The sequence below is a fragment of the Plectrocnemia conspersa genome, unplaced genomic scaffold (genome assembly GCF_051122295.1).
Source record: "Plectrocnemia conspersa isolate PC_06_02 unplaced genomic scaffold, ASM5112229v1 ptg000004l, whole genome shotgun sequence".
NCBI classification, from domain to species: domain Eukaryota; kingdom Metazoa; phylum Arthropoda; class Insecta; order Trichoptera; family Polycentropodidae; genus Plectrocnemia; species Plectrocnemia conspersa.
In genome coordinates this window covers 3,155,275-3,175,455 of record NW_028277168.1, presented here as the reverse complement: position 1 = coordinate 3,175,455, position 20,181 = coordinate 3,155,275, and the positions used below count along the sequence as shown (strand labels likewise).

Sequence of the window (20,181 nt, the reverse complement as noted above, 5' to 3'; positions counted from 1 at the left end):
CCACTTAATTTACCTTATTGACTATCGAGAGATCAAAATATATTTAATCGAGCGTAAAACGAGACCACACTATGCCTTTTTGCCACTGTTTGTGGATGCACACAAACCCATTTTCTACTCAGACCCGATGACGTCAAGCACGCGCGGCATCTTAAACGTTCGCAATAAAACACAATATATTTTTTTACATTTTTTTCTTAAAAAATAAATTATAAAAAACATGTCTATACAAATTAAATCTAAATTACTTAAAATAAAACTAACATCTGTGAACATATAACATACAAAAATAAGAAATTAAAAAAAATCCAATTGCCTAGCATTCCGGGCATTTTATTACTTTATGCATTTGACATACAGCTCTGTGGCAAACAAAACGCGATACATGCGTAATTTTATTACCAGAACAAGAGTTGCACTTACGTCTTCGTCCAATATTACGAGTACTACTTGGCGAAGACGACGTAGAAAGATCTTCGGGGACAAAAGTTTTCACGAATAATTTTATCTCTGACTGATTTTATTGCTTCTGACGTGAATTTTTGCCTTCTGAGAAGTGATAATTGTTTTTGACCATCTTATTTGCCAAAATTCGGGTTGAATATACTTTGACCAATATTCAAAAGTCAGTTGTGATATCGGTAGATAGGTATCATATTTTTAAAACATAGTGTGATATCAAAGTCCAGACAAACTATGGAGCAATATTCGAGATGCAACGTACTTAAAGGTTGAAATCTTTAAAACTCAAATGAACAATTAAAAACGACAAATTCCTTTGTATATCTCTCAGAATTACGGTTAAAACTACCTGCTAAAATATTTCGGTCAGACTATGCATTTGTAAAGAGTTACACACTATTTTAAGGTGTGCCCCATTATTATGGCCAAGACTGTATATATCACTACGTATGGAAAGTTGAAATCTTATGTAAAAATATATGTACTAGCGGACCTGGCAATGCTTCGCTATTGCTAAATTTGAATATATACATATGTATATGAATTATTTATTCATTTATCATTTATTCAATTAAATAAATACTCTTTTTTGCGATTGTGGGTATTTAAAAAATTGTAGTTTTTTTTTCGTTGCGATTTTAAAGCGTGAAATATCTAAAGAGTACACAGTAAGGGTACCAAAAAAACTAATGAGAGATATAAAATGGCAAGTGAGAGTACAAAATGATATATTTGTGAAAACTCAACAGCCTACGATAGGGCGATGATCTAGCGTGAAATCTGTTCAACATTGCCATAGAAAAAGTAATCCGAGATGCCGAACTGGATACAACCGGCAGTGTGTATAATAAATCGATACAAATCTTCGACATAGATATAGTAGCGAGATCAAAACAGGCACTAAAGGAAGCCTTTAACGCCATTGAATCATCAGCCAGCAAAATGGGATTGAAGATCAATAAAAGAAAAACAAAATACATGTCGGTTATGCCTAGTTTGAGGAGACAGTATCCTGAACATGATATACCTCGGAACTTTGTTAACAGCTACAAATTGCTAACAAAAAAATATTGCTCTACAATATCATTGCTGACGAAAGGCTGGTTGACATATTAGAGGAGAAAGTTCATCAGAGTTGGTAGACTCCAGGAAAGAAAATTGTATTTATATGAAGTTGGCGAACGGTTGATGATGCTCGATTTATATAAAGTTAAAAAATATGGAACAGTGTACTTCTTTCTTTATTGTTAATCTTTGTCTTGAATTGCATGTTTTTATTGTTTTTCATCGAATCGCTTAGGTTAACTTTTTGTTTGACTTAGATGCTGACGAATGTGTATTTATTATATTTAAATGAAATGAAAATAAAAGATTAATTCATGGCCGCATTTGTTTCCGTTAAGGCCGGTCGTCGTTAAAAAGTGCAATGTCGGTTCACACTCTCGCTCGATCGTCCTTCTTGGTCATCGTTTAATTTGGCATATCGTACATCTTGAAATACGTAATATATATACATATTTATACATTTGTTGTTAATTATTGTAATAAATTTGAATTTTTAGTTGGAAAAAATGTCCAACTGGGAGTGCATGATATTCTCGTTCGAATCCGCCGGTCAGTGAATGTGTACGCGTACAATCAACATACTATACGGTGACGTTATATGATGGAGTCTGGTCTCGTTTCAGGACACTCCTCGTTTGTGCCGGAAAGTAAAACGCACACAAATGCAGGCGTGCCCATCACCAAAATACACGTAACTCGAATCCCCCCAAACGTCAGTCGATTTGATCGCTTTTATATTTTGCGTATTTTTTATTACTTATTTTTTATTAGTTATTTTTTCTACTTGTACAGGTGAAGCGCTCCGATTTTATCGAATGCTTCGGCCGCTTCGGAAAGATCGTCGATTGTTTCATCAAATGGTCGCCGGATGTCGCCGGGACCGCCCTTTTTGCCTTTATCACCTATGAAAGTATATTCGAAGCCTTACAGTGCGTCCCGCCTCGTCGTCTTTACGTTTACTCAAAATACATCTCGCTCATTCTATAATAAAATGTTTTCAGAGCTAGAAAAAATAGAATCAAAATGCACGGTGTTCAGTTGAAAGTGGCCGCGGCGGACTCTTGGCATCAAGAAACGCCAAAACGGAGTATAATACCAACTATTATATCAATTTATACCTTTATTATTATTTATATCATTTCAGGATCTTCCAATTTCAACAGTAGAAATGCAAAGAATGCCAAGATTGTAATTATTACATGAGCCAAATAATTATTAATTACATCTTATTAATTACAATATGTTTTTTTCCAGCGCCGACGTGTCAATCTGCAAGATGAAAATAACATTTTAAACGTGCTGAACGAATATTGTTTTATGAAAATATTCAGCTATTTGCCGCTGCAACAGTTAATTAAATCGGAAAGAGTCTGCAAACGCTGGAATTTTCTTGTACACGAAAAATATAAAAGTAATTATCACATTTCCGCATTTTGTCATTTCAACTTCATTTATCAACACTTTACGGTCAATAAGACCAAATCTCGAAATGAAAGATAGAGAGCTGAAATTTTTTGTCATTACATGTTTCACAATTTTCTACAAGATTGGTGAAATTCAATTGAAGTGCCGATAAGTGTTGATTAGTAGCTTCTGATATCGTTCACTAGCAGGTTGTTCAAACAATTGAATCGCTACAATGTGGACTAGGCCTACCCTGGCTAAATAAAAACGCACATTGCATTAACCTCAATGGTGGTATGGACACCAATGTATTATTTTATTATTTATAAAAAATATTTATTACTTATAATGTACCAGGCATCAGTCTCTGTAGTTTACATAGACTGGATCCTATGACACTTTTCAGCCTGCCTTAAGAACGTCGAAACAAAGGTCTGTGCAACATTTCAGCTTTCTATCTTTTTTGACCGGATTAGCTGCGATATTCACTTGGCACCCAACTGTGCAACTTTCATATTTGCACAATGTAACAGACAAACAGATTTCTTTCACCATTAAATCTCGAAACTGCGATCAAAACATATTAAGATGTATCGACATTTTTTCGCTGTCAACAGCATCAAAGTCGTGCCAATATCACAGCATAAATCGACCGTAAAGTGTTAAAAATAAAGAATTTATTCTAGAGGTCACAAAGTTTGATATTGTTGTTTCAAAAAGAAGTAATATATTTATTTTTTAAATATGTATATTTGGTGATTCTTTATTAATCATTAATTCATTTTTTGTTTGATGAAATTTAATTTTAATTTATTCACAGGTATGTTGGAATTTAAAACAAACACGTTGATATACACCAACGTTTTGCACAGTTTATTAAAAAAGTTTGGTTGTTATTTGAAAACACTACACATAGACACCGAAATGTCCATGTTCGATTATAGAACTCCGTACATCATCGCCAAGTTGTGTCCTAATCTCCAAGAGTTGTACGTCTTCAAATTAGAATCGGAGAACTGGAATGATGTGATCCATAAATGCAAGCATCTCAAATCTCTGAGCTTTCATTCGTGTAAAGGCATAAAAGATTACACGTTCAGAAATAGCAAATTAAAACTGGAAGAACTAGTGATCAATGATACCGAAAATCCGGTCGGTAACTTCTTAACAAATTTAAACACAAACTGTTTGAAGAAGCTCACCATAATAAACACGCCCATAAAAGTGAATCAGTTAGTTAAAAGTGTCGCATACCTACGTAATTTAAAACATTTGCACTTGGAGTCTATCCAGGTTGCGACCGACGGTTTTATCTCCAACATTTTGATATTGCTTCCTCAACTCGAGTCTCTCAAGCTGAACTTGCTCAACCTGCGCTCGGGATTGGAACCGATAGCGAACATGAAAGATTTAAAAACGCTCGCAGTCAAGTCCAACACTGCCGTCGATGATGAATTTATATCGATGATTTGTGCAAATTGCACTCAGCTGATAGATCTTGACATATCCGACCAGTTCCAATTCAATAAAGGTGATAAGGTTGCGAAATAATTACCTTTTTATTTTAATTAAATGTACTTATTTTATGCACTGTTGCAGAATTAACTGAAAAGGGTATTAGCCATATATGGTCGTTGAAAAACTTAGAAATATTGAACCTTAGCGGCCTCAATGTCTGCGAATCGATTATGGAGTTGGGCAAGCACGGAAGAGAAAGCAAATTGAAGAAATTGCTATTCAGGTGTAACAATTCGCTATCGCAAGAAGCCATTTGTAACGTTTTTATGTCCTGCCCTAAAATTGAAGTAATTTAATTGGTTGCGCATCAGTGGTGTCTCGTTCGACCGGTAGATATGTCCTTCCTCAGGGACGACTAAAACTTTTACTGCTCAACCGTGGCTCGAAAGCATTTACAGTCTAATCCGAATATCTGCCAGAGGGAAGGGGATTCTTGGAACCGAAACATTTTTTTTATTTTTTCGTAATCTCCTATGCGATATTAAAAAATTGGTCAAGCAATAAAATCAGTAGTGAGAATCGAACGAAGCACACGTAAACCGAATTTTGACCAATGGGAGAGCGCAAAAAACAATTATCCCTTCTCAGAAGTCAAAAATCCAGTAAAAACCAATAAAATCGTGCCGTCGCCATCACAGTGGGAACGCTCGTTACCGACACGATTTTATTGCTTTTGCCGTAAATTTTTGACTTCTGAGAATTGATAATTGTTTTTGCGCCCTCCTATTGCAAAATTCGGTTTGAATATTCTTTGACCAATACTTTCATATCAGAAATGAGTAGTAAACTTGGTAATAATAGCTATCATATTTTTAAAATACAATGCAACGTCGATCTGTACTTCTTCCGTTTATTTTCCCATGAGAGATGAGTTGGCTTAGTTTGTATTTTGGACTTGATGAAAGTAGAAATTATAATTAGTTTTATAATTTGTATTGTCTGTATTTCTTTTCCCACTTATTTTCCTCCGAGACTTAGATCTGAGATGGAAATTATAAGACTATAATTTTTTTTTTTAATTTTCATTAGGTTAGGTTTAGGTTTGAACAGCAAATGGACGTTTCTCAACTCAAATTGAGTTTCATAGATATTTTAAAGTAGCACATAATTTCACTAGCGCCTATCAGTTAAATTAAATTTTCGCTAGTAGAAATATATATCTACTGGTTAAAACGTATTTGGACTTCATTAGTGAAAATATAATTTCACCTAAAAATACATATTTATACATCGCATGTAAATAAATAATTATAAGTATGTAAATGTATATATGGAAAAGTTGAAATCATATAATTTAATAGGAAATGCCAAATAAATTATATTTTCACTGGTAAAAATTTATACCTACCGGTGAAAATGTATTCCGATATGATTTCACTGAAATGTTTTTAAAAATATATTCGGGATAGATTGGAGACTTTTCTTTTAGATTTTATTTAAGGAATAACCTAAGAATTTCTGGGTTTGAAAAAGGGATGTCATTTCAGCTTTTTCCATTGGGTGGGGGGGGGGGAAAGCTAAAAAATCTGAACGCCGTCTAGCATCGCGTTTTTTTTAACGATCCACCACTGTTTGCAAATATGATATTATTATTTTTTAGGGATTTATAATCGACAATTTCTACTTTCAGTTTGTAGATTTATATGAGAATCATTATATAAATTCGTCCATTATTAATAAAATAAGCAGTATAATCCATACAAACGCTAGTCAAAACGAGTGCATTCCTAATCGAATCACTTTAAAAGTTACAAGAATGTTTATCGATTATGTGAGTTTTTACCAGATAAACTTTTTATTTAAGTAAAATGCTTTTTAATAATTTAATTACGGTTACAGGTAATTGAAGAATGTAGGTGCATAAATCTAGAATTCGAAGAAAATGGTGAAGAATGGATATTTTCGGATTTCGGCGATGAATTTGATGACACAGATGATATTGGTGAAGGAGATGATTTCAATTACTTTGGTAATATTCAATTTCTTTTTTTTAATAGTTAGTAAATTAAAATAGTAAATGTCATTAAACATAAAATTTTTACAGATTCGGATAATTCCTTAGACTCTTAGTTTTGACTACTATGTCTCGAAGCACAACTGAGATATTCATCCTAAAAAACAACAATAATTCAAATAGATATTTTCCCACTAGTTGTTAAAGTTACATGCTTGTTTATATTGTTGCATGCTTGTTTATATTGTTTTAAAAATATTTAAAATTTAATTGTAAACTATATGAATTTAAATGTTTTTACATTTAGATCCAAATTTTATTTACATATTGAATATAATATATCAAATCATATTAATGAAAAAATTGTGCTTATTTTATAAAATAAATACCGTTAAATTATTTCTCTTCAAATTGAAAAACTTTTGATTTTATGATGATGTTAAGAATATAAATCGTCGTAATCAGTGATACATTACAGTGAAATCTCTTTATAACGAATACCGAAATAAAGAAATTCGCAGTATAACTAATCTTTAATTTGTCCCCGAAAAACTTTCATGCAAAATATTTTTATTGTAACGAAGATTGATCTTAGTATAACGAAATATTTTGATCAGAATTTAAGAATGATGTTAAAACTTGACACCATATTTCTACGTATTCAGTTCGCCCTTAACTCGTCGTGTGCCGAATATGTTCACAAACGATATTCAAAGTGATTCGCCGTTCCTCAAACTTTTTTTATAAAACATTTTTTTAACAAATTTTATTGTGTTAATTACAGTATCCTCAAAAATGGACAAAAAACGATCTGTCAATCTTGTAAGAGATTATTTTGATGCTGTAGTAATATGGTAATTAAAAATATATCATAAAATATCATTTCAGTATAACGAAAAAAATATATCAAAAATATAATTTCAGTATAAGAAATTTTTTTATTTTATAATAAATTATAATAATGTAAAATTTTATTGGAAAGAAATGTTTTATTATCTTTCGATTTTATTTAAATTTAATTATATACAGACAAAAACACAACATATCATGTTCGGATTATAGAGTCCAGGTCTTTATTTGCATCCGTGGGTTACATACGTCTCTGAAATAAGTCATTCTGGATTCCGGACATCGAGCTGGACCAGTGGATGAAAAGAAAAAAACAGGCGGTTTCTTCGATCTTTACTAATTCGAAGTTTAATCGGTTGCTGTCCATGTTGAAGGTATCTTGAAGACGAATTGTCTGAGTGAAAGTGATTGCCAGGTTCCCAGTATTGATATTCATGGCCCCTCCATGATGCATCTTGTAGTCCGCCCGTTATCAGTGAGACGAACAATTAGAGATTGATAAGGTAGATTGGAAACGGCTATGCACTTGATCTATTCTTAAAGCCATACATATTTAATCCTTTATGATTTATAGCGAGTACCTTAATCCGGTAAGTGGTCTCCCACGATGTCTCATTTTAAACGAAGAAACATGTACACTTGCGAGAGTAGTATAAATAGTGACATTTATATTTTAATGTTGGAATCCACTTTATTAGATTCCTACTGGAAAAGTTACATGTTAAAACTTGAGTGTGTATGTGGACGGTGCACGAGGCCCGCACTTACTAAAGTAGCAAAGAGAAGAGGTCCGTCACGCCAGTGTTACCAGGGTGCCGCCAATTTTTGGCCATAATAAACCTAAATAAATACATATATAAATAAGCCCTCTACAGAGACATATACTGTGACCTAGGTGTTGAAGATGTCGCCAGTGCTATAAAACATATTGCTGCTAAACATAAAACGAGGCTCCAACAACACGTCAACATCGAGGCAGCATACTCCTCAATGTGGACAACTTGAAAAGACGGCTGAAGAGGAGTAAGCCCTGTGAATTGCTCTAGTTTTCATTTTTGGAATTCATTTGTGATTAGTGATTGCGTAGAACAGAAAACTTTTGAACGCCAATCAGTGACCATAGTGTTAAAACATAAATTATTAAATGTAGATTAAAATTAATTGTTGGTCATAAAGAAACGTGTAAAAAAAAGTAAATCCAACTTACTTTAATAAAAATACTACTGCAACAGATCAATCTGTGTAATTGACACCTGCCCGAATGCTTTGCTCTTATAGTAGACGCGCATGCGAGCACAAACGCCACGGTAGAGTTCCATGCCACGGAGGGATAAAACCAGTGGTTTTTGAACATCGCGCCGTGTTAATTAACAGGTATCCAATTATGGTACTTGTTAATTATATCAGTGCCACGCTTAGAAACCAATGGTTATAAACATTTGTTTTGCTTTTGACGTAGACGTCTACGAAACTGACCAACAATGTTTTGATGCGTAAATACGTTTTAAAATTTAAATCTCGCCATGCGCGAGTTTATTCCACAAACATCTTTGTGTTTTATTCAGTGTTATCGACGACACTGATAAACGATTATTTTTCGTTTTTAAAACGATTATTTACGTATTTTTGTAGCCAGTGTTACAACGTTGCAAAGTGACTGTTTATCTCTTACTTGAAAAATATAGAATGTATTTTTCAATATGGCAACAAACGGACGTCAACAATAAATGCTGCCAGTGAGCTGAAGGTTTCCCGTCAGTGTGATACAGAATAACAAATTGTTCTAAAGTAAGTGAAATTGTGTATATAATATTTATAATATGAGAATCACCATAACCTCAAAAAGATGTATTTATATCATACAAAATCTATCACTGTCAATAGTTAAAAATTACAATGGCAGAACCTCAAATATCGCTCAGTTGGCCCTTGTACTATGACAATATGAAATCTGGATTCAGTTACTCGCAACAGGTTACTTATTATATCTGAGATTATCTGCGTCATTTTGTTCATCGTTGGTTCTAACTTGTTATTTATTGTTAACAGAATGGTGATTTCGTTGATTTGACGCTAGCTGCCGATGGACACCTAGTTAAAGTTCACCAGCTGGTTTTGGGCATCGCCAGTCCGTACATCAAAAGTTTGATTAAATCTGCTCCTTCTCAACATCCCATTATTTTTCTTAACGTTAGTGATTTTTTATTATTTATTTGTAAATTCATGTGAAAATGGTTGATCCGTGCCAGACATTTTTAAAAGTTCAAAAAAGTAAATTCTAAACAGAAATCGATATATTCAAAAAATGACCACTGACTGTCCAACTTTTGCCACCCCCTGGAAAAAGCTGAAATGACATTCTTAATCGAATTGATGGTCTTGCATTTAGGATCACTACCAAATGAGAGTAAAGTTATTATTAAACAAAATAACAAGATCGGAGATTTAAATGACTCGTCGATGAGTCATCCTTTATCTCGCCTTCCTAGACTTTACTTTTTATTATTTCAAAATAATATCAGTGGACCAAGATCTGTGTTATTATTAAAGTATTAGTATTTATTTTAGAATGTATCATACCCGACATTATGCAATTTATTGGAATACGTATACACCGGCGAAGTTGCTATTCCTGAGGATAATTTAGAAATGTTTCTAAACCTCGCCAAGTCCTTGCAAATCCAAGGATTAGACGATATGGTTTGTATTTATTATTATTATTATTATTAGTGTGTATTTAATGTGTAATTAAATATTAAAACACAACAGGTAGCCACCAACGAAATTATCGATAACAGTATGGAAATAAAAAGTAGCGATGATGTCATTAAATTGAAACCCAATCTAAAAAAAATTAACATCATACAAGATACTACTATAAAAATTGGTTCAGTAGAATCAGCATCGACCGATTGCTTGGAAGAAAATGTTTCTAATATTGAAAAAAAGATTGCTTTGAAAAATAAACCATCGTCTAGTTATACCGTCAAAAAGTAAGGAAATATATTTATATTTGTAAATATTATGTTCAGTGCTTGCTCCAACTGTAATACATTCTAAGAAGACTTCCTGACGTTATCTCTTATTTTTAATTTTATTTTAAGCGAAAATCTACCAGAAACTAGCAAAAATTCACAGGACAATTCTATAGATTCATTAGATGAAACCATGATTCATAATGATACATTGAAAGAATCGGTGATTATCGGCAGTGCTGAGAACAAATTTGAATTGGCACCCGTGTCTGACATGTCTACTGATTTGTACAATTATGCCAACAGTCAAGGTTTGTATTTGGAATAATAGAAACGGTCTAGAGACATTTTTAAAAATATTTTCTTTAATTTTTTAGTACAATACACCGTTTCAAGCCGCGGCTCGCTCCAATTGATTTTGAACCGTTACATGTATAATTTATTCAGTAGAAGTAACAAAGGTCAGATAAGAAGATGGCGATGCGTCGATTACAGGGATCGTAAATGTCCAGCTTGTTGCATCACCAATGGAAACGACGTTGTGAGAAGGTGGTTAAATTTTTGTATTTGTACATGTTATCTAGTGATTTTAACTGTGTTATGTTTTAGAACAAATATGCATATACACTCCTTCCACGATAAGAAAATTCTCGCCAAAATACAAAAGAAAGCGATTTATTCGGCAATAAAAGCAGTGAATTCTACTGAAGAGTGTGAGATGTGATAACACTTTTTAGAATAAAATTTGTTGACTCTTGTATATAACAAATACGAATTAAGTATAATGTTTTCGTTTGCAGTATATAAATAAAGTATCAAGAAAATTATTATTTTTATGTATGTTCGACCGATTATTGGATTGATTTAAACTGATTTACATATGACGTTGATTCAACTGATTTACATATGAATAATTCATTTTATGGAGCAAAATTTTTACATTATTATTTTGTGAAGATCCTTTTCTTGAAACTCGCGTTAAAATCTGTGACCAAAGTATTGTCTTGTTTGCCATTTTGGTCACAGATTTTAACACGAGTTTCAAGAATAGGATCCCCACAAAATAATAAATAAATAACAGAAATAATTATGTAAAAATTCGTGAAGCAGCTCCAAATGTGGGCTCCGGAAGGTGGTTATAGTTCTCGGTCGCGTCCACTGTTCTTGCTTATAAAGTCAAGAACTGGAGTACTTGCCAATTCTTCTCTGGCAATGGCTGTTCGTCTGCTGAATACTATGCATAGAGCTATTGACATTTTCAAATCCACATATGGGGTTTTGGTTCAATTTGTGTGGGACTATGCAGGTGATCTGTTTTTTTATTATATGTGTGTGTGTGCATACGTATATGAATTTGTATGTGTGCATACGTACATACACGCATATATTTTATACTTTTGGCGATCGTGAGGCATTTGGTTAACCTGTCAGGTCACGATGGTCATAATTTTAATAAATAAATATATATACATATATATTATTCGTATCGGTCCGGTTCCGTTTAGCTTTCGCTGCAGTGTGCTAAAGGCGTAAATACTAAAAAATGGAAGGAGTCAATAAAAACGATGATAAATTTGTCACTAGCTCTGGTGAATGGTTTGACAAATTTAGCCAGTGCGCATCAGCCGGTGTAGAAACTTAAAAAATTATAGAAGTGGGTGGGTATACAGCTGATCAGATGAAACGGGATTATATTGGAGGAATATGCCAGAACGAACATATATATTTATACAATAGAAATCTAAAATCCACTTCTAGATTTAAAATGGCTCATAAAAAATATAATTTAAGAAATCTGAATTAAAAACTATATTGAGCAGAATGATTCCTGACGGCTTCATACTTATTTTTCTTCCAAATTTTCTTATATATTTTTCCTTTGTACAATAAATTAAACTGGATTTAAGACCTCTTTGCTTAAAAGTCAAATTAAAATTAAGTTTTGACTAGTATTCTTTTTATTTCTTGCACTAAAAGGTAATATATTAGGGGTACCTAAAAGAAAGAACGATTTTTTAAGGGAAAGTATTTATACAATATTATTCTACAAAATAATCCCATCGATAGATACAACCTTCCTTCGTCGATCAGGCAAGTTTTTAATCCCACATTTATAAAAACTGACTAGCTGAGAGTTAAGATATTCAGAAAGAAATGTTTTAACTTCACTAGTAATAAATTTTTAAATTATGTTGTGGAGATTAATTATTGTAATCTGATGGTGCTATATCGGGAGAATATGGAGGGTGAGCAATAGTTTTCCATCCGAGAGAATCAATTTTTTCTAATGTGATTCTCGCAGTATGAGTCAAGCGCGTCGCCTTGTTCTCGTCGCTTAGCGCGTGTGGAACCCACACATTGTTTCCACGCCTTCCAAATATTTTTTACTACTTTTCATGCTAGACCAGAAAAATCTTGTTTTATCTGTCAACTTCTGTATTGGCTGTGAAATTCATATGGCATACAAGTGCGTAAAAACACCTTACTCCGAACGAAATCTTCCATTGAAACTAGGGGTGTTCTTTGTTGTTGTTATGTTCGTAACACACTCTCCATATGTTAATCCAAACACTACCGAAAGAAAGACATGCGACCCGAACGACAAACAAGTTACAATTGACCGTCAAAATTATCCAGTATAAAAACTTTTTTTTTTTAGTACCACTAAAAAGTACAGTCTTATAATTCTTATTATTCGAAATATTTCAGTTATACGTAAATACTTATCTATTTCTTTTAGTTCTCGCGGCAATCTATTGGAGAAAAATTTCCGTGAAACCTTTTTAGGTCCATAGCAATTTGTCCTTCTTTGTCCTTTTCTAACAAAAATTTTCAAGATGGCATTTTTATTTTTTGTCTTCTCCTTTGATATTTAAAAATCTTGTCACCTTATCAAATAGCACATAATAATTAAAAAATACATATTTAAATAAAGATTATAACTTTGTTATGTATTTATTAATTTAAAAATTATTACTTGTAGTAAAACAATTATTAAATAGTATATTAAAATACGCAATAAAATTCCCATATTTGGGGTAGTCCCAAAGTTTTCGAGGGAATTACCCGTGTTTTGGTCGGTGACGAGCTGTATCGCAATACTGTTTAGTGAGCTAACTGAGTTAGAAAGATATTCTGCTTACGGACATAAAGACATAATGTCTTCAGATGAAGATATAGATATTTTCAATACAACGTATACAAGTGAAGGCATACCAATAACCACAATATACGTATCCAGAATCCCAAATAAAGTAAGATACTCGAATATAAATAGTAGATATATATGTATATTGCGTAATAATTTGGTATTAAATAAAAAATACTTTATAGATAAGGAGCGAAGATATTTTCCAACATTTCGGCCGCTTTGGAACGATCGTCGATTATTCCTTTAAACAGTCTCGAATCACTGAGCGTGGTAGTTATGCCTTGATCACATATGACAATTCCTCGGAAGCGAGCAGGTATGACTTGTTGCATCGCAAAACATTGACTTTTAAATTAAAATTACAGTTGAATTAAATTATTTTGTCTCTTTCAAGAGCTATGGGTGAGGAAGTCATAATCGAGGATGTTATATTAAAAGTCTCCTCAGCATACTTTTGGTATCAAAAAAATACAAAAATTGGTATAGCTTACAATGTTTTAAGTTTAAAATATATTATATGTTTATGTAGATGTATAATAAAAATTGAAATGTGATATTTCAGGAAATATGTTTAAAAGTGTACTACCGACATCGAATACCACAACAGTTGTAATTATATAAGATGAAATTTAATTAATCGTATGACAATATTCTTATATGTCTCTTTTTCAGAACGAATATGTGAATATACAAGACGAAAATAATATTTTGAATGTACTGAACGAATATTGTTTTATGGAAATATTCAGCTATCTGTCGCTGAAACAATTGATTCAATCCGAAAGAGTCAGCAAACACTGGAATTATCTCGTCCGCGAAAAGTATAAAGGTAATTGATATCATTGCTTTCGTAATTGGTGTGAACTTATCAGAGCTTGAACCAATTGGTATTGAATTTGATTTGTTTATGGTTCTTGTTAAATCTGTTTTACATACATACAAATTAGTAAATAGATTTGGTTATATATAAAACTATTTCTGAAATATTCGTTATTTCACTCGCAACTAACTGCAATGTCTTATAAATAAGGCTGAGTGATTGTTATATTATTAAATTTTAAATTTCTTGTTGAAAACGACTAATAATTCATTTTATTTCACATTGTTTTAAAAATCGTTGTATTGAAATGGTTTTAATTTAATTTAATGTCAAAATTTTTCCAGGTATCGTTGAATTAAAAACAGGCGAATGTTACAGCCTCGAATTGATAGGAGACAAGCTGCATTTATTATTATTTAGAGTTGGTCGTTATTTGAAAACTTTACACCTAAACGGACCTAATTTTTATGGAAGCGAAACACCGTACATGATTACCAAACTGTGTCCCAATCTTAACGAGCTGTTGCTTGTCGATTTTCTATCATTTGGCTATGACTTCTTGAGTAAATGGAGCGATCTGAAATCCCTACATCTTATTAATTGTGATATAGATGATGAAACGTTCAAAAATTGCACATTCAAGTTGGAAATACTAGTAATCAGAGATTACCAATCGTCAACAAAATATTTAGAACATTTGAACATAAACTATTTAACAAAGCTCAGCTTAATGTCAGGATCGCTTCTAAAAGATATTCTGTCGATTGAAAGATGTTTGTGTATGAGTAATCTAAAAGATTTGAGCTTAGAATATCCGGATTCTGATCAAGTTTATATATTTAACATATTAAAATTGCTTCCACAACTTGAATCTCTCAATCTGAGAGTTTATTTTTTGAGCTCAGGATTGGAGCCAATAGCAGATATGAAAAAATTGAAAACACTTAAGCTGCATTCATTCGCAGCTGTCAATGATGAGTTATTAATGAAGATTATCTCAAATTGCACCGAATTGACCAACCTGCTGATAACCAATATTAGCGAATTTACAGGTGAGAAACTGTCATGAAATACTTGTTATTTTTTTAAAGCATAATTACTTTGTAAATTGTTACAGATATCACTAAAAAAACTGTTACTTGTTTATTGTCATTAAAAAATTTAAAAATTATGGAAATAACCGGCATTAGTTGCAGTGGCATGGAGTTTGAAAATTACAATTTAAGAATACTTTGCAATCACATGAGCAAAGATGATCCACGTATATTTGAATTCTATTATTGTAACATGTTTACACACGCATGTAAGCATTCGAGAATGATGCGCTACAAAAGTCCTTGGGGAACGGATACAATTGTATATGTTTGTAATTAATTTCAATGATGAGTTTTTTACTAGCATAAAAAAATAATAACTATTTAATTACTTAAATGCAGCATTACCATTATTACAAAGATAAAACTTGTTGAATATGACCAGTGACGACTATTACCATGTAAATATCTACAGCGAATTAGATGGGCTTAAAAGAATGAATAAAAATGGAGAATGTCATTTTTATATCTACTGGTGTCAAATTGCTACTACAACCAACTTGTAAATCATCTTTGTAAAATTAGTGAAATACAATATTTAAATGTTTTTGGCAACATGCGTTTTATTTTCAAGTAAATGTTGAAAATATCTAAATTTTATTACACAGCGTTCACGCTTGCCCAGGTATATTTTTTTTCCTGAATTTGCTAATCTGTTAATCTAAAACAAATGTTTTATTTAACCATTTTTGGCTTCTTATAATACGGCAATATTATGCCTGCACTACACTCTGGATGTTGGCCAAGGACGGAGAATATAGTGGGTTACTTCGGTCGGGTTTGGTTCTGCCCGCTCTAAAATTTTTCGGAAGTTGTCCGAGGTTACTGAGAACGTGAGATAAAGTGGGGGTAATTTAGTCGACTTGGCAAGCTTCGAGCGCTTCCGAACATTGTCGGCAAAGGGACCGAAGTCGGAGCTACCCTTTCGAGCGCGAGCGGTGAGATACTTCCCCTTTCGCTCTCTCGCGTGTTAAGTGACGAGAGTGAGAGAGATGGTATGGTGTTTCGCAAACTGAGGTAGAACGAGTAACTAGGTTCAATTTCAGTATGCGCGTAAGCGTCCTATGGTTAACACGCATGTCGAGCGCTGCATCGTGGTCAAGTTATAATACCACATGCTTATCGGGGACTTCAACAGACTTACTGACATCTTTGAATATTTTTGATAGTATATTCTTCTAACAAATTGTTATTATATTTTTTTTCATATAAAATTAAATAATTAAAGCGTAATTAGTGGTACTTGATTTTGTTAATATTCTTATGTATTTTCCTAGATCGGTTTATATGAATGCCACACCATAACGAATTCTCATTTAGAATCGATGGCGACAAATTCTAGGATTTAATTTTTATGCCTTATGGCATTTTGCAAAAGCCGACAAATATTTTGCGTTAATTGAATATTTACGACCGAAAAGTTTTCACTGATATTGTATTGGTGAGTACCCACACATACTTTTGTAATTATCAGTAGCGTAACTTTAATATGACAATTTAAAAATTGCGATTATTTGCACATTTTTCGATCGCGCGTAAATATGCCGGCTGTACTTGACAGACGGCATATGAAATTTGCGACAGTGTGGTTGCTTACTCGAAGTCATAGGTCTCGGCCGACTTCAGTTGTAACTTCGGTTCAGACAACTTCCAGAGAGTGTAGTGCAGGCATTAACGTACTAGAGTACGCTCGGGATAAGGATGCCGGTTTGTTATTGTGTGCGTGTACATGTATATGAGAGGGAGAAGCGATATAGCGTGTACTTCGTTGTCTCGCTTTCTCTTTTAAGGACAGTCGCTGATTCGTCAATTAAAGTGCAGTGTGGCACAGAAGTTCGATCTTCTCTAGTGATTTATTTTAAATGATTTTGTGTTGATATTGCTTTAAAACCCAGATATGCCCACTGTCCCATGGGTAGGTAAACTCGTGCCACTGTTTTTTTTATTTATAAATGAAATTTTAAGAGAACAAAATTTCTTGGGCATATCTGGGTTAATTGATATCAAGGCTTTAAATATACACTGTAAGTTATTCGTTCTCTTACCCGTGGATTAAAATATTTTAATTATTTTTCCATTAATTCGTACGTTGTTGGTTTTTTACACTATTCTCTGGAAGGCTTAAAAAAATATTATTCTTATCGTTGCGCTAATGATAATTTTTTAATTTATTCAATGGATTCTAATGATTTAATAGAGTCGTCGAGCCATTAAACAATCTGCGAATAATTTCTTTCACCATTTTATATCTTTTTGCTTTTGAAGAATAGCTAAAGACTTTAATATTTTTTTGACTAGTGAAAGATTTTGAATTTTGCAAATATTTAATTAATGACATCAATGTCTGGTTTCTTCGATTATATAATATATTTTTAATTGTCCGTTGAAATTTCCAACTTAGCTCAGATCTATGTATGTTAAATAAACATATATTTTCTTTTAAAATAAAAAAATTAAATATTCTGAGCGAAATTGTTTTGAGCCACACAGTTCACGCACATAATAACAAACGCGCATCCTTATCCCGAGCGTACTCTACCTCATTTTTCTTCCTTTCATATTGGTTGTGTTGTTTTTTTTTTAATTCTACTTTCAGCCGTTTTCCTAATCTCTTAGTTTAAGGGCATGTGCCATGCGCACAGGCCTGTAAAAAGGGGACAAATTCCTGGGGGCCAACTGTAAAAAATCACAGCAAGAATGTATTTATAAAAAGAAGTAAAAACCGACCTCAAATAATTAATCTAAATTAAACTAGTTGTTTGAGATGTACATATGTATGTATTTCAGGTATAAGTTCCTTTAGTTCTCTTTTATACATACAATAAATAAAAGGAGTGGAACGTTATCTTCAAAAGTACCCATATTCTAGTAAGTACTTTCACAATAAATATTATTTAAAGGGACAGATTGTATTTTTGTGACGCAGTTCCGTTTGCAAATTAATGTTGATTTCATTATTTTTTGAACATATTAAGTAGGAGAAAATATTCAATGAATACATTAGTAGCAGTAAATTTTGATATGCGACAATCAGACCATTCCGGTCAATTGGGCGATAAATTAAATAACCTATCTTTATTACATACTTGGCTTTATTGTAAATATTAGTAAAATATACATTAAATGAAAAACATTTTATTTTAAAATTATAACTCATATGCAATACCACGTCAGTATTCTATGATGTTTTCTCTATTGTACCTCAAAACCTTCATAAAAATTCTTTGGTCAACTTCGTAACATTTACATTTGCGCTGATGTTCAAACCTGCTATAGTTCTCATAGATTTTTTGGATTTTTCTGAGACTATTGATAAAAATCCATAAATTTGGATGATTTGAACTACTATCAAAGTCCAATTGCAGTCTCCGATGACATGCTTCGGTAAAATTATTGGTCCTGTCGCTTCCGACACCAAACGGAGGTAAAAATCAGTGGAGTTATATTGTTTCTTGGCGACATGCATATATAGGCGTTCGTAAAACATTCTAAAATTGGTATGTATAATATGTTGATCTAGAACAGTGGTTCCCAAAGTGGTCCCTACGGACCCCTGGGGACCATTCAGAGGGTCCGTGGAAAATTAAAATTGATTTGGGGGTCCCTGAACAACGTCAGAGGGTCCGCGCAAGGTTTAATATAAAATATAAAAATTGTGACACATTTTTATTAATATGGAAGTTAAAATAAATAACAATGAATAAAAAAACAATAATTGTTATTTTCTAACTGTTAGGAAACTGATACGAAAGGTGAAACGTTATTTATTGAATTAAAAAGATTTTTCGATGTAAAAGCTATACCCTTGACTGATATCATCTCCGTTGCTACTGACAGTGTTCCGGCAATGGTAGGACGACACCGAGGCTTTCTGGCATACTTAAAACAAGCTATACCGAATGCATTATTGGTACATTGTGTCATTCATCGACATCATTTGGTCGCAAAACACCTTAGTGAACGTTTGCATGAATCACTACATTATGTCATTAGAGCAGTTAATAAAATCAAAAGGAATGCCTTGAATGGGAGATTATTTGCTCAACTTTGTTTGGAAAATGATGACGACTATAATCGTTTACTACTTAACACAGAAGTACGTTGATTATCTAGAGGTGCATGTTTGGATCGCTTCTATTCGTTCTTTGATTCAGTGTTAGAATTCCTGGAGAGTAAAGACAATAATTTGCGTCACAATTTAATTATCTCAAAAAATGACATCTCTTATGTGACTGATTTATTTGCTAGATTTAACGAGACTAATTTGAAACTACAAGGTGACACATTAAATTTAATCAAAACTAAAAGTGTAATATCTGCGTTTGTTGCAAAACTTTTGCTGTACAAACAAAACTAGGGAAGAGGAGAATATTCTCAGTTTCCAATCTTTCAAAATTGCAAAATAGAGATGAAGATTTGTTTGCTTATTAACATTTAACGTCGCTTCATTCGGACCTTAACCAAAGATTTGAAGACATTCTTCACTTGGATATTCCCGACTGGGTGTTGAATCCTTTTGTAAGTAGTCAAACTCAGAGTACAAATACAGATGAATACATACTAATACAGGAGCAACTTATTGAATTATCCACAAATTAGGAGCTGAAACCAATGTTTAAACAAGGATACGACAACGTTCTGGTTACAAAAACAGATCCCAATTTTATATCCAGCATTATGGGTTCAGTCTTCCTATTTGGTAGAACGTGGATTCAGTTCCGTTATGAGCCTTATCACAAAAAAGAAACTGACTAGAAATTAGTATTATACTCATGGGGATTTGCGGTTGCTACTCACAAACATTGAGCCGGACATAAATACACTCATAACATCCCATTAGGTTCATCTAAGTAATTTAATTTTTTTTTGTATTTTAAAACAAAAGTTAT

General features: G+C 32.7%; 3 protein-coding genes across 8 annotated transcripts; all 3 read left to right on the top strand.

Annotated features, from left to right (window-relative positions):
• Positions 1–1,872: 1,872 nt before the first annotated feature.
• On the top strand, positions 1,873–6,929 carry LOC148235657 (putative RNA-binding protein EEED8.10). 5 transcript variants are annotated; one of them, XM_088184774.1, is made up of 12 exons: positions 1,873–1,947; positions 2,025–2,076; positions 2,151–2,239; positions 2,320–2,456; positions 2,529–2,614; positions 2,672–2,715; positions 2,782–2,938; positions 3,752–4,462; positions 4,531–4,736; positions 6,080–6,220; positions 6,289–6,418; positions 6,494–6,929. In XM_088184774.1, the coding sequence occupies exons 2-12, from the start codon at positions 2,034–2,036 to the stop codon at positions 6,517–6,519; spliced, it is 1,770 nt and encodes a 589-aa protein (XP_088040900.1). In that variant the 5' UTR covers positions 1,873–1,947; positions 2,025–2,033; the 3' UTR covers positions 6,520–6,929. The 5 variants fall into 5 exon arrangements, with proteins under 5 accessions (XP_088040900.1, XP_088040903.1, XP_088040901.1 ...); XM_088184777.1 differs by having other exon boundaries at positions 2,025–2,088; XM_088184775.1 differs by having other exon boundaries at positions 1,873–1,963.
• A 2,058-nt stretch (positions 6,930–8,987) lies between these two features.
• Positions 8,988–11,051, top strand: LOC148235656 (uncharacterized). Its single transcript, XM_088183879.1, has 8 exons — positions 8,988–9,040; positions 9,137–9,226; positions 9,302–9,442; positions 9,821–9,952; positions 10,022–10,245; positions 10,357–10,538; positions 10,605–10,776; positions 10,837–11,051. The coding sequence occupies exons 2-8, from the start codon at positions 9,149–9,151 to the stop codon at positions 10,949–10,951; spliced, it is 1,044 nt and encodes a 347-aa protein (XP_088040005.1). The 5' UTR covers positions 8,988–9,040; positions 9,137–9,148; the 3' UTR covers positions 10,952–11,051.
• Positions 11,052–13,251: 2,200 nt separating this feature from the next.
• Positions 13,252–15,847, top strand: LOC148235655 (uncharacterized). 2 transcript variants are annotated; one of them, XM_088183878.1, is made up of 7 exons: positions 13,252–13,481; positions 13,561–13,694; positions 13,773–13,858; positions 13,941–13,987; positions 14,051–14,207; positions 14,543–15,250; positions 15,316–15,847. In XM_088183878.1, exons 1-7 carry the CDS (start codon positions 13,386–13,388, stop codon positions 15,570–15,572), a joined length of 1,485 nt encoding a protein of 494 aa, XP_088040004.1. In that variant the 5' UTR covers positions 13,252–13,385; the 3' UTR covers positions 15,573–15,847. The 2 variants fall into 2 exon arrangements, with proteins under 2 accessions (XP_088040004.1, XP_088040003.1); XM_088183877.1 differs by having other exon boundaries at positions 13,253–13,481; positions 13,941–13,984.
• Positions 15,848–20,181: the final 4,334 nt, after the last annotated feature.